General features: G+C 37.5%; 1 protein-coding gene across 2 annotated transcripts in view; it reads right to left on the bottom strand.

Annotated features, from left to right (window-relative positions):
- The window catches only part of HMGCLL1 (3-hydroxy-3-methylglutaryl-CoA lyase like 1), a 75,314-nt gene extending 61,426 nt beyond the window's left edge, over positions 1 to 13,888 (bottom strand). For both annotated transcript variants that reach the window (XM_005518108.3, XM_088052847.1), the window contains exon 1: positions 13,776 to 13,888. In XM_005518108.3, the coding sequence (XP_005518165.1) occupies positions 13,776 to 13,880 (105 nt within the window). In that variant the 5' untranslated portion in view covers positions 13,881 to 13,888. The remainder of the gene's footprint in view (positions 1 to 13,775) is intronic.
- Between the last annotated feature and the right edge of the window lie 343 nt (positions 13,889 to 14,231).

The raw sequence follows: 14,231 nt of genomic DNA, 5'->3' as shown, positions 1-14,231 counted from the left end.
TGCAATTGTGGTAAATCACCTATAACACAGACAATTACCACACAGGTACTAAGTTTGCAAACCAATTTCATAGCACTTCCCTGACATTCTAAGCAGAATGCAGTGAGATGTAGCAAAACAAGTAAGGAACTTGTTTTTTCTATAGGAAAAGAACACTTCTTTCAGACAAACACAAAATAGCACATTTTCTAAAGAGCTACAGAGTTAATAAATCAATATAATCTCTGTCTGCAGGAGTCTGAGAGAGAGGAATGGAGGAATTCCTCACTTTCTAGACTATTTCCTTTATATTTGATCAGAAGAAATCAACTGTCACATATTTTGGTGAAACACCTGCAGATTACTTTCTATGATTTGTAGTTTACTATTTTGCTTACAGTGGATGTACTTAACGGATGGGAAACCAGAACCTGCAGCTGCCCCCAGTACACAATTTACCTCATATGACCAACTGAAGTAAACTCAGCTTGAAATATGAACACATAAACTGAAAGCCTGGAACTGTTTGGTTAATTTAAAGGGCAGTCATACATCTGAATACTGTTTGGAGGTGTCTACTTTCATTTTTTAAAAAGCATAAGAATAAAATATAACAATAATACATTTTAAAATGTATAAGAGGGTGAAAGCTGTTTTCTGTCATACTTTTCATATCACATAAAAGACTAAACTCATGCTCCTTCTTAGGCTATTACTCATTTTTGCCTTCCATGAGGAAGTGCATAGTTCAGAAGTAGTAGTAAACAAGCTTAAAGAATCTTCACTGCTTTTTTACCATGTCGCGTGTTTGGAATGCATTCTGAAACTACTACTCTTAGTCAAACTAATTACATGGGTTACCATAGTGATCTTGTAACAATATTATTCTGTATTTCTTTATGACCTTCTCAGTTTCTTAATAACCTAGATATTCTTCTGGATCTCTAGATTACTTGAAGACAACACAAAATATAAGAGTGTTTCTTCCAAAACTGACAAGTTACACTGAACTACTACACCAGGCAAGTGTTTTTCTGAGTAGCAGGATATAAAGCCATGATTTGTTAGACCATATTCTTTAGCTTTACTCCTGATTAAATCCTTCCTTTCTAACTTTTCATGTATCGCTTTCAAACTCCAAAACCCAACAAAGCATAGATATGGTGAAATGATAGCACACAACTTAACTGGTAGTGTTATCTCAGGGATACAGTAAAGGCTATGATGAATAGAAAATCAATAAAACAGTATTTCCCACTTTATATAATAGTCATGAGCAAAATCTATTAATATACACATTTATGAAGAAATACGTAAGTTTTACATAAAATACAATTATTGGTAGTATTTGAAATAATATAAGTAAATATGGGGAAATATAAGCATATAATTATTAACATTTAAGATTTATTATGAATTTAGACATTTCACTGTTATTTTCACAACTCAATAGAAACAAAGCCAGTGAAAATATACTGGAAAATATCTATGAAGCAATTTTGATGTGAAGATAGTTACAGACCCCCAGAAGTTTTTCCCTTTATTAAGCAAAGGGAAGAAATATGAATTATATACATTGAATTTTATACACTGAATTATATATATTACATATTTAAAATTGTGATCATCAAAATCATGACAGTCCATGCTACATTCTAACAACGTGGCCAAGGGCAACTCGTCAGTATAGAGTCACACAGACATCTCGTGTAGTCATGGCTTAAAATTTACCAAACACAAGCTCCAGTGGGTCAGAAAATCCCACAAGCCTATGGCAGGTTAACAAAACTGCTGTTTTGAAAGCTCTTCAAAGAAAGAAATCTCAGGAACTGGAGACTGAGTGTCTAACAGAAGCAGCCACTAGTTCTAAGAGTAACTGGAAACTATGTCCAATGCTCTGCTATGGTGTTGGATGCTCTTAAAAAAAATGAAGTAGCATAACAGGATGAACAGAAAGATAAAAACAAGCCCAAAGATTGTACACTACCTCTGAAAACAAAGAAATACCTTCTTTAATATTAAAGTCTATATTTTACAAAAATTCATTCATAACCTGACAACAAAAACGACAGGCTACATTTGTCAAATAACAGTCTTCTGGATGAGATTGAACTTTCTGAATTATCACTGACAACTCGATACCTTCTAAAAACCATTTGTTGCTGTTTTCAACAAATGTAGAGTGCGTTTGTATACCCATTCTGAAGATCTGAATACCCAAATTACAGCAAACAGTTCTGCAACCTAAGAAAGCACATAGCTGTTCTGAAGTCACAGACAATTTTTGGCAACTTGAAAAATAATGATCAAGGAATCAATTAGTAGCATCAGGTGGTAGCAGAGGCATACACAATCACAGTAAGACTTGTGTTACAAGGAAACCAATAATAAATGGTACTAGATACCTCTATTATTAACAGGAGGCCAACACAGCCACTCACTTCAGCAAAAATTAAAAATGTATTTTCAGGACATGGTGTATACATTACTTTTTTCTATTTCCCTAAATGCTTCCCTTGGCTAACAAGCAGCATTTCTCCATTAACCAAGCTGATTTACAGCCAACTCACTTTCATCCATATCCCTATCTTGGTCAAAGCCTGGAAAAGCAATTATACTCTGCCATCTGGGCTGGATTAAAATGATACAGAGAACAGAGATCAACAGCACACTGATGACACTGGAGCCAAAACCTCCCACACTTTCCTCTACTATTATTTATGGTAATAGTATTATGGTGTGTACAGTGTTTTACAGGCAAGACTAAAGACAGAATTCTAGAACGCAGAAAGAGTGGTGTTTTTCCACACACACTGAAAAAGCAGAGGCATGATCATCATTACAAATCCAACATGTGCAAGTAATTGGCTCTTTAAAATACTTTGGGATATCAGTGAGGGGAAAAATGAATATACTGACAATTCAGCCCATCCACCCTGTCAGGTAAGTGTCTCTAAATAACTCATTGTCAATAAAAGTGAGTTATGCATAGTTCTTTAAGAATTAAAATTAAAAGCCAAAAGTAAATCAACTATTCTTCATTACTATTGCAATCAAAATCATCTTCTGTGTCCAAATACTGGGCCTAAAAGATCAAGTAAATCATGAGTTCAACTACAGGTGGCCCACCACTATGTTCTCCATAGCTCTTTTTCCAAAAGACACTGATTAAAATGACAGTATTTTAATGGCTATTTATTTCATCACTATTGGCAACTCATCCTGCAGGAGAATTTGAAATTTATAAAGCTCTTTAGAAAAATAACATCTGTAAAGTGTTACCATAATAATTTCCCAATAATGGTAAGGAAATTATAACTTGAACACTACACCATTCTTGATGTTATAAAAATCTTCATATAAAAATCTGTTATAAAAAACTTTCACAATGAAATTAGTCAAATGTGAGCATATTTAAAGAATATAATTTTCTTCCTATTTAGCTGAAAATAGTTAAAGACATTAAAATTGTCCTTATATGAAATATTAAAAATGTATAGATATAAGGTGCTAGTTTTAAAATAAACATTTAAAATAAATTATCACATTCTATAAGCTTACTAAAATATACTCATGTAATAAGGATATGTCACAGCATCTTCTGAACTGGTTAAATTTCTAATTTATTACAGTAAATAGTAATGTAATAGTAATTTTAGCACATTCTAATCCATGCAAACCTGAGAACAGTGAAATGGAACAAGTGGAAGAAAATATAATGGTACTGGAGGAACTATGACAAACTCAAATTGGTAACATCACTTCAGACAGTTTGAGAAGATTAAGGGTTGTCACAACAAAATGAATCATGGTATTTCCTGATTTTTTATTGCTTTCCCTTCTAGACTTTCAGGAAGTTTGGGGTTTTTTAAGCATCCATATTCTGAATAATAAAGTGATGAGAAAGAAATGTATGTTATTGTTAAATGGGTAATAAGACCAGTGTTAATGAAGGACAAAAAAAAAAGATATCTAATAGTACTACCAATTGCTGTATTTTCATTTTACTGTGACACATAATCTTAACTGAAGGATTTTTCCGAACACTGACAAAAGATAATGCTACATGGACTAAATGGCAATGCAGCCATACCACTTTTTAAGTTCAAAACATCCTGAAATGTTCTTAATGATAGGACTCAACTGGACTTTAAAACACCTGAACTTAAGTATCTACAAGTTATGTCTACAGGTGTCCTAGGTATTCCTGTACAGCCAACATAAATATTAGCATAAACTGTCTTAAGGTTCCCTAAACACAGCATGCAGGACATAGGACCTGTGGCTTTTTGGAAGCTGGAAATAAAGGAGGATATTATGGGGCATCTTAAATGGTGTCATCAATGAAGAATGGCCAACTGAATTAAGCCTCTTCTCAGCACAGTCAGAAATGGCCAAAGGTATATTCAACCACTCAGCTAACAGTAGGGGCACAAGTCAGATGGCTAATTACAGGCACCTTTGTGCATTTGGGATGCATCTGACTTGACCTCTAGCCATTGTGCCAGAGAGCACAGGTCTCCTGTAAATCCTGTTCGATACCTGCCAACCCTATAAGCTATCTCAGCTACCTTAGGGCATCTCACATCTAGTGCTTAGGAAACTGAATCAAGTCATGAATATCAAAAAATGGCAAGGAGACAAGAGAAAATTCTCAATCACCAGTTAATTCCTCTCTGCATAGCCAACAGCAAACTGACTCAGTAGCTTGATTTTCCATCATCTTCATTCATCCCATTCTGGCAAAAGTGATGTGCCAAGGCCAATGAACTGGCCTATACTCTGCCTTCTTACTCCCCAGTCGAGTATTCATGTATGCTGCTTTACTTTCTATGAAGCTAGTATGTAGTTCAATTCAAATTATGTTTCCAGGGTTTTAAAAATTCAGCTGTGATCAGCTGCAGATTCTGTTAAATCTCTTCCCTAATCCCAGTGTTCCACATGATACACCTTCATCACTTACCTTGTTCCTCCATTTCTCACATACTAACACCTATATTTAATCTCATCTTAACTACTTGCATTAAAAGTAAGCCCTAAAGCCACATACAGTTCCTTTCCAGATGCTGCTGTTGAATTATTTCCCTATGGGTTTCACCTAACATTCCGGCAATGTCCTCTGGCGCTTCAGTCCACACATCTCATCCATTCAAAGCCTTTAAATGTGTTTTTCCAAGAAACTCATAAACTAACACCTTTATTCCCATACAAAACAGCTAACATCTGTGGACAAAAAAACCCCACTCAAAGAAAGAAGAAATGTCTACACAGCACAGTTTTTTCACCAGTGCACCTTTTAGCAGTTTTTGCATGTAATAAATCTGTGTTTTTGTCACAAGAGCTGCTGAGAATGACTTTCATAAGAATATTTAATCCAAATAAATTCATGTGTAATGCCACAATTGGAGTAATTTTCATTCATTTACACTAAACAGTAAAACAAATCTCCATTTAACAAGGGAATTATCTAAAAATAGTATCAGCTACAACAACACTGCAACAGTAAGCACAGTTTCCTTCTGATCACCTGCAGCAACTTTTGCAACATTAGAATTTTGTCCCAAACATTAATCAAAATCTTCACCATTGATATGATGCCTAAACCAGTAAAACGTAGAAAAGCAAAGCTGTAATAATCTGTAATAAACTCAAGTTTGAAAGGCAACCCTTAGAACTGTCCCTGGAAGTATTTTTTTGAAATGTAGACCATGCATTTAGCAGTTTTCTGGCATCTCTGAAGTGATTGGTTAAAAGAACAGATAATAAAATATGCATCTGATTAATAATCTCTTTATGTAATAATTTTTTTATTATTCATTGCATGTTATGACCCTATCAACATATTACAAAACAGAAAAAATCCTTCATTTCTATTGAACTGCTTAATTTTAAAACACATGCACCGTTTTGGCACTTCTACCGTTAAAAGGGTTATAGAAACATATGTTAACACAGCAGTAATAAAATATTTCCCTTTTGCTGAAAACCAAAGATGCTGAATTTTTTTACAGGTATTTAACACAGTATGAAATTCTGATTTTAATCATGCTCTTATCTCAAAAATTTCAGATCAACCAATAGAGCAACATCTCTCAGAATTTCAATATCCTGATGAGTTTCCCTAAGAGACAGAAGATAGATGGATTAGATAGAACCTTTTCCTACAAATTTCTGCCTGATTTTTATTCCCATTCTTAAAATTATTATTTTGTGCTGTTTTAGCATTTTCTGAGGTTCTATTAATTGATGAGCCTTACTGAGTGCATAGTACATGACATGTATGTCAAGGTCCACATTTGCATTATCATGAGCACCGGCAAACTTTTAAGGCAGCACATTTTTCCCAGCAAGTTCACAATACCACACAACATCATCTCTTTCATACTTCATTTATCTTTTTAAATATACATTTGGGAAAAGAAGGATGATACAGAAAAATATTATACCTTTGTTAAATGAGAGATTATGCCTTTGTTAAATGAACAAAAGAGCTAAACAATACAAGCGAATACAATAGCCTGAAGTACTAACTACTTTTCTGAAGCCCTCCACAGTTTCCTTAAAGATACCTTCTTTCATACTTGACACATGAAAGATTCTCAATAGCCTTCAGTTCCTAAAATTTCTGAGAATCATCACTTTGTTTAAACACCTCAAAAGTTTATGTAGGGAAAGCAGTACAGGTGACAAGAACTCAGTTTTATCTCTGGACTGTACCTACAGTGCACCAGTTTCTTACTGCATGACATTCACATACAAACTGAAGTTCAAACATACTTCCATAAACATGTGAGTCTTTCAATCCAGGTGCTGCAAGAGTTGAAGCTACCTTTTTCCTGAGAAATACCAAAAAAATAGTCCTATCATTAAATGTAGAGAAAATAGGTATAACTTCATCCTACGTACCCAGAATTCCACCCTTAAGCATTCTAGGTATTCAGCATTCCTTCTAAATGAAAAAAACCCTAAGGTGACATACAAGCCACTCCACTGACAACAGTTACTACTATTTATTAGTAACCACATCAGGCAGTTCAAAACCTGAAAATTTGATTAATCAGGAATAGTAAATATTTTGCTTTATGATAACTTCTATGTCTAACCAGCTGGTACAGTATTCTTCTAAGGTGAGATTTCCTTACCAAAACTTAAATACAGAAGATCCACAAATTGTAAATAAGATCCTTATTAAAAGATACTTTCATTTATTTTAGTAGGAATTAAATTTGGATGTGACTGATCTTTGGCAATTCACTTATCTTCACTCTCAGGTAAAGCAATGAGAACAGAATTATCTCAAGATGCATGAATTTTAAAATGATGATTTGACATGGGGGGTGTCTTAAATCAATCCTCCTCCTTGAGCTGGCATGCGAGGAAATGGACATCATTGTGCCCATATTTAGGCTTTGAAGGAGATGGAGGTGAGTAAAGTCAAAAATGGGATCTCACCAAAAAACAGATATGGGGTCTGAGTAAAAACTTCCTGTGCACTTTTTAGTTCCTAAATTTGCAAAGCAAATACTTTACAGTATTTCCACCTTTATTATTAAATTTTAAACTCCCTTAATAATCCCAGTATAGCAGAGCTATTTATCAACTAAAAAGCTCCTGTTATTTGTCCAGTATTTACAGGCCAATGACTGAATGTCAATGACTGCTGTAGGTTTGACCTACACCTTATTATCAGCTTCTTAACTTCTAACATGCTGTTTAGCACCCCCAACAAACCAGCTGCTCAGCTTTTTCCAACTGTCTCTCTTCAGTGTTCTGGAGATGTTATTCAGCATATAAAATACCTGACTGAAAATGTTGGCATGAGTCTAGTGACTGCATCTTGACTTCAAAGAACATTTTACAAAGACCTCAGCATTGCACTCTCCCTACTCCAGTTAAATTCAGTGTGAGGGCATTTTATTTACCTTCAGTGTCAGTATGTATTATATGTCATTCATAATTTCAAAATTCAACAAGGAAAAGCAGCATGTTGATACAAACTTAATATATATTGATATATCTCTTCTACTTTATTCTTCTATTTATTTTATTTTTATAATAACTTCGTATGCTTTACATCTTATGAACACTAAGAAAATAAATGTTCCTTGGAATATGCAGCAAAGCAAAAAACAAAAGTCCCATTCTTAGGACATTCTTGTATTCACTGAGGAAAAAAATCCATTTACTGGGTTCTGTATTGACAGGGCCTCTGCATGTAGAATAATACGGAAGGGCTGGAAGAATGTAGGACTGGAAAGCTGGAATTTTGTAGTATCTTAGCAATCAATTATTTGGTCTTAGGTTATATGAAAGACAACATAAGATCAGGATGAAAACACAGAATGAGGTAATAACAGTGGGCAAAGGAAAGAGGGAAAAATATCTTTGTCCAATGAAATTAACATATTTTTTCTATAAAGATTTAATTAATTATCTTTGAATAATGCCATCCTTTGAAAGAGTTAAGAAACAAAAACTGCAACATAGTCCAGGAAATCTACCTTGTTTTTTCTCTACTTATATGCAAATTTCATCAGATAACAACAACAACAGAAAAAAAAAACCAAAAAAACCAAAACGAAAACAATAAAAACCAACAACAAGGGTGCAAAAAATAATGTATTGTAATTGTCATATTATATTAATAAATTTTCAATATTGTTATCATCAATTCTTGTAGTACTTCTTAACTAGATAAATTAAATTAAAAAATGAAAATAGCCTAAATAGTTCTTTGATGAGAGCCTGCAAGTGTTAATTTATTCCTGGAATACATAATTAAATGGAGATAAAAAGAACATGAAATACAGTATGTCTCAAATCAGCTCCTCTGAGGTGTACCTAAAAGACTCAAATAAAAGAGATTTGCTGTCTCCTCCCAGGCTGCATAATACCATATGCCTCATTTTTCATGCTGTAATTTGAATCAAGAATCAAACGTAAGTGAGTAAGACATATATAATTGTCACATGGACTGTGGGTTTTGTTATTCTTGAGTTAGTTTAAAAATAAATGAGAGGTTTCTAGCACATGCTTAAAACATGACAATCTGTTACAAAATCTAAACTAGCAAATTAAAACTCCAAAAGTAAGACACTTGTGTGCATCTCTTGATCCAAGAGTGTCATGCAGTGAGGAGATGAGGGAGTCTTAGTCTGTGCATTTTCAGTCTGGATATTTAGGCATATAACATATAAATCATTGCAGTCAAGGCTCTGAAACAGAAGTTACCTGTCTAAATTAGAGGACCCAAGTTTTTGCTCATTATTTTACATATTTAGCACCTAGCATTTCTGCTACCTGCTAAATAACCTCTCCAGTTATAGAACTTTCCAATGGTAATATCCTGAACAATTCTGGATAATGATTCTGGATATTTTATTCCATATGACAGCCTTTCTGTGACAGAAATCATACAACATAACATAGCACACATTAGAATCGCTTAGATTACACTTCCAAGAGGCACAGCTACATCCAGCAGAATAAGAGACTAGAGTCTTATTTTTGACTTATTTTTATTTGTTGTTGGTGTAGGTAGCCCTCATCAATCCATATGACTCCTAATACATTCTTATTTTACTATACCCATTAGTACACCTAGGTAGTAGTACATAAATGCAAGGGTTTAAGAAAAAGATGCTTATAATTTAGCTATGTTTAACCACTACCCTCTTGCAGAGTAGGATTCTCCAGGTTAAAGTGGTAGATGAATACTCACGCTAAAGTTGACAATCTGACCTTAACAAAGTATTGTAAGCCATGCAATATAATTTAAAAAAACTGGACATGGAATTGTCTCTATTTTAAAACATTTAAATATCTAGTCCTCTATTCTTTATTATATAATCTTTAAAAGATCTTAAAAACCAAATCATTTTCACTACTGTGGAAACCACATCATATAATCCTTTTAGGAAACCTAAATCATATCCTCATTACTGTGATTACAAAGCTCCTAAAGAATTCCACCAATGGATAATTGCCTTTTAAATTTCTACTTTATATTTATTATATGGACTGAGTATAAGTTTGTGTTTGTGGGTTGCAACGTTATCCTTTATTTTAAGCAGCTCTTCCCACCCTGCACATCCTCCAGGTCTTAACACTTGATACCAAAAAAGCCCAAGTCATTTTACATTTCACCACCCTTTTCCCAATCATTCCAGTGGTGCAAAACCTAACTTATCCCTTAGCTAGAATTCAATTTCTTGAACATGACTAGCCAAAATTGAACAGATAACTGTTCCTTTGCAATGTCATCAACATCTCCCTGTTTGACTGGAAATACTTGATCTACTCTATTTGAGGACCTAACTTGATTTTTTTTTTAACAGCTATATTGGCAGCTCATAGTCATCCTTTGATTTGTGAGGCTTCCAAAGCTCTTCTTCAATCTCTTCTGACAATAAAATCAAAGTTTCTAGTTTGGCTCATACGTCTCAAAGCACCTAATTATTCTGTATCCTTGAATTTCATCCCAGTCTTTTACACTTCTTTAGCCATCCAGCTCTTCCATGCTGTGTCCTCAGCATATTCCTATTGCAAGAAAATTCCATTCTAGCCTACATGAAAATAGAACATTAAGTCTGTAGGATGAGAGTAATGTCAGTTACTCTCAGACCATCTCTTCTCCAGCAAGAAGGTACCTGCTAAACCAGAGGACACCAGCTGCAGAAAAACACCTTCCCTGCTGCTCAGCCTGAGCATTTCACAAAACAGACCATAAAGTACATTACATTACACACTCTGGTCAAATCCTGTGAGTCACCATCAGTAATGACCTTGATTGCTGCAGAAATATCCCCAATATTGCAATATCTACAGCCACCTCTTTTCTCCATAGATGCAAACACATTTTACAGTTCTGATATAAATCCATGTCTTTAACAAATTCTCGTATGACTGTAGCTCTTATTTAGTAAAAATAAATCAGACCTTTAATATTCAGTTAATCAGGCCTGTTAATAAAAACCATATACACTGGGGCAATGCTAAGCAAATGAAGCTGTATTCCTTGTGTGAATCACTACAGAAGCGTTCTGAAGCAAACGGTTAAGAAATTAAGAAAATGGAGAAAGATGAACACACTGCAACAGGAATGTGGTGTCTCATTGACTAGTCAGGTGTTCAGTAATTTTTTTACGCAATACAGACTGGTCTAAATAAGACTGAAATAGGTATTAGTAACTTCTACAAATAGGTAGTAGAAAATTCTCTTTACTGTCTATTTAGTCATCTAGCCAAATTACCTATTACTTTTCATCTCTCCTTTTTAATAACTTTACTACTCAAGCAAGTTTCTCTTTCAAAGACAAATATTGTTCTAAAAATACCACAAAAATGGCTGGCTAAATGAAACAGAAAAAAAAAAGGGAAAACAAAAACTAAGACATCCCACTACCCACTTTAGAACCCATTATTTCACCTTCAGTACAGCTTCAAGTGGTTAAACCTGGACAGGACTACAAATTAGTAAGCACAGTACATAACTAAATTTTTATATATTTGGGGTTTTTAGACAAAATAGAATGATTTTTTTTTTACAAGAGCCCTGGCAGCAACATTTACATTTTACTTGGTAGTTAAAGAAAAATCCTGAGGAACTCCTGAAAATATTTCCAGCAAGTAAATAAACTCTTTATTTTTATCAGCCATGAAAGCATTATTTCTGGGAAACTGCTCTTGCACCTAAACTCCCTTTCCTATTTTATTTCTTAGTGTACCCTCATAAATGTCATTATAGTGCTGCTGCCATAACTATCTTGCATACACTGGTCATAAAAAAAAAGGACCAACAAACATTTTTACAACCATTATTTGAGCCAGTATAGTTTCTAGATCAAGTAACAAGAAACACTTTTTTTCTTGAAAAGGATTGGTATGGAATGCACTCCTACATAAGGAAAACCTTTGTGGGTTGTTTAAGAATCCACGTGAGAAAAATGGAAATTTGAACAGATTCATGTAAAATCACAGCAAGGTAATGCAGAAGCAAATGTTAAAACAAACAGTGACCAACTCTGGATTTAATTAGTGCACTGTGCAGCTCACACCCACATCTATGTGCACAGAGAGGATGTTTGCTGTTACTTCTCATGTTTGCTGTTTACAGATGAAGATATCTTTCTGTATCCTCAGAGGAAGAAAAATGGTGATGAAAATGAAAGAAGAGCACTGCAAAAATTAAGTTAAATGATCCATTACAATAAAGAAAACCTTTTTTCTTTTAATTTATTTTCTAAGAAGATGTTAATGATAGTTTTTGACTGCTAATCCACTCTATTGCAAAAGCCTTTTCAAATGCTTCATCTGATAGGGGGGGAGAGAGAGAGACTGACACAATCAAGTGGTATTTTGAAGGAAACTTTTTAAAAATGTTCAGATCTTTTGAGAGGAAATGATGCAGCAAAATGTAGCAAGGGCACATGAACGGGATTATAGTGCTTTGCTTCAGCCCTAATATATAAAGGTCCATTAATTCTATTTTACTTCTTTACCATAAAAAAATATTTTCCACTTTAAAAAAAAAAAAAAGTTTATTTTTTCCCCAAAATTTAATGCTACTGGATAGACACTATTCCCAGGGAAATATGATAGCTGGAAGCTGTATGGGCCTTACCTATACAAAGCCCTATGCTCACGACATTGCTTTGGGTATTCAATATATGCATTTTTTGAGATATGAGGCTCAGACCAGAAGCAAAATTAAAATGCTGCCACTCAGAACATTTTTCATCATCTCTACCTCTGAAGATACATTGTTACCTAGTAATTAAATTTCACTTTCTAAGAGTGGAGAAAAATGGAAGATGATCCCACTGCCTATCTGAAAACAGAAGATGCAACAAACAAGAGGTATTCAAAAAAAAAATATAAATTTATTTAAATGTAGTTTAAACGATTTTGTTCTAGGCTTTGCTTATGTTTTTAAATGTTTGAAGCACTGACTGCTGAAGCTGGACTCAATGACTATTCGAAGAGGGTATGCGGGTAAACTTTCCTTCACTTCTTCCTCTACAAAGAATGTTTAGGACAGTCATGGCCTACGGTGTTGACCTGGCAACCTGCCTGGGCGCCTCATGTGTCCCTGCAGCCGCTGTCCTCACCTGCTCACAGCCCGAGGGCGAGCAGCCCTCCGTGACAGTGCTCCGGCTCTGCCCCCGCACCCCTGCGGCTGCAGGGACTCCTCCCTGGACAGCAAACGCGCCCGCCGCACTCGCCCGAGCAATACCAGCTGTGTGAGTAAGGGCGGCGCCGTGGCCCCGCCCAAACGCGTGTCACCCTGCCATTTTATGTTTTCCACACAGTGTACGATCACGCGTGGCGAGGACCACTGCTGGGTGGTTTGCCACTGCCTCTCCACTGTCTGTGTGTGAACACCCACCTGCGTTCGCACTGCCTGGAACACGGTGTAACACCGGCCGCGTGCTGAAGCACTGCCCAGGCACAGCCCAGCGGGGCGGGGCGAGCGATAAGGGACTCCCCTCTTTCTCCTCCCCTCCCCCGCTGCTCCAGCCAGGACGGGGGAGGGGACAGAGAGAGAGAGACAGGAGAGAGCCGGGCGCTGCCAGGGGGCAAGGGCAGCAGCGGAACGGGGGACGAGCCGGGGCGGCGAGGGGGCGGCGAGGGGGCGGCGAGGGGGCGGCGAGGGGGCGGCGAGGGGGCGGCGAGGGGGCGGCGGGGGGGCGGCGAGGGGGCGGCGGGGGGCCGGCGGCCCCCCGTCCTCCCCCTGGTGGCGGCCGTGCTCCGTGGGGCCGGCCCCGTCCCATCCCTTGACCCGCGCCGGGCGGTACCTGCGCGGGGTGCGCGGCCGCGGGCGGCTCCGCGATCCACAGCTGCTCCTTGAGGAGGTGCTGGTAGCTGAGGCAGTGCTTCAGCGCGGACGGCACCGTGCCCATGGCTCGCCCGGCAGCCGCCGCCGCAGGGTGGGCGCAGCCTCCCGGCCCGCGCGCGAGCAGCCCCGCGATTGGCGGAGCGCGAGCGCCGCCGCGTCCCCTCCCGCGCGGCTGCGGCGGGCGCCGCCTCACACCCGCCGGCCCCGGGGCTCGCCTCTTAGCTCTCCTCGCCTGCTCCTCTCGCCTCCTGCCCCCTTCTCGCCTCCTGCCCCCTTGGCCTTCTGCCTGTCCTCGCCTCCTGCCCCTGTCGTCGTCCCGGCTGAGGAGCCGCGGCCGTGGGTGGCCGCGCTCGCTGCGGGCTCGGCGGGCGCCGCAGCAGCCTGCAGTCGCGGGGTGTGCGTGCGGGAGAAGCCG

The sequence above is a fragment of the Pseudopodoces humilis genome, chromosome 3 (assembly GCF_049639895.1).
Source record: "Pseudopodoces humilis isolate 2021_Gansu_Grassland_sample_001 chromosome 3, ASM4963989v1, whole genome shotgun sequence".
In the NCBI taxonomy this organism is placed as follows: domain Eukaryota; kingdom Metazoa; phylum Chordata; class Aves; order Passeriformes; family Paridae; genus Pseudopodoces; species Pseudopodoces humilis.
The sequence above is the reverse complement of the archived record's forward strand: the minus strand, read 5'-3'. Positions and strand labels throughout refer to the sequence as shown.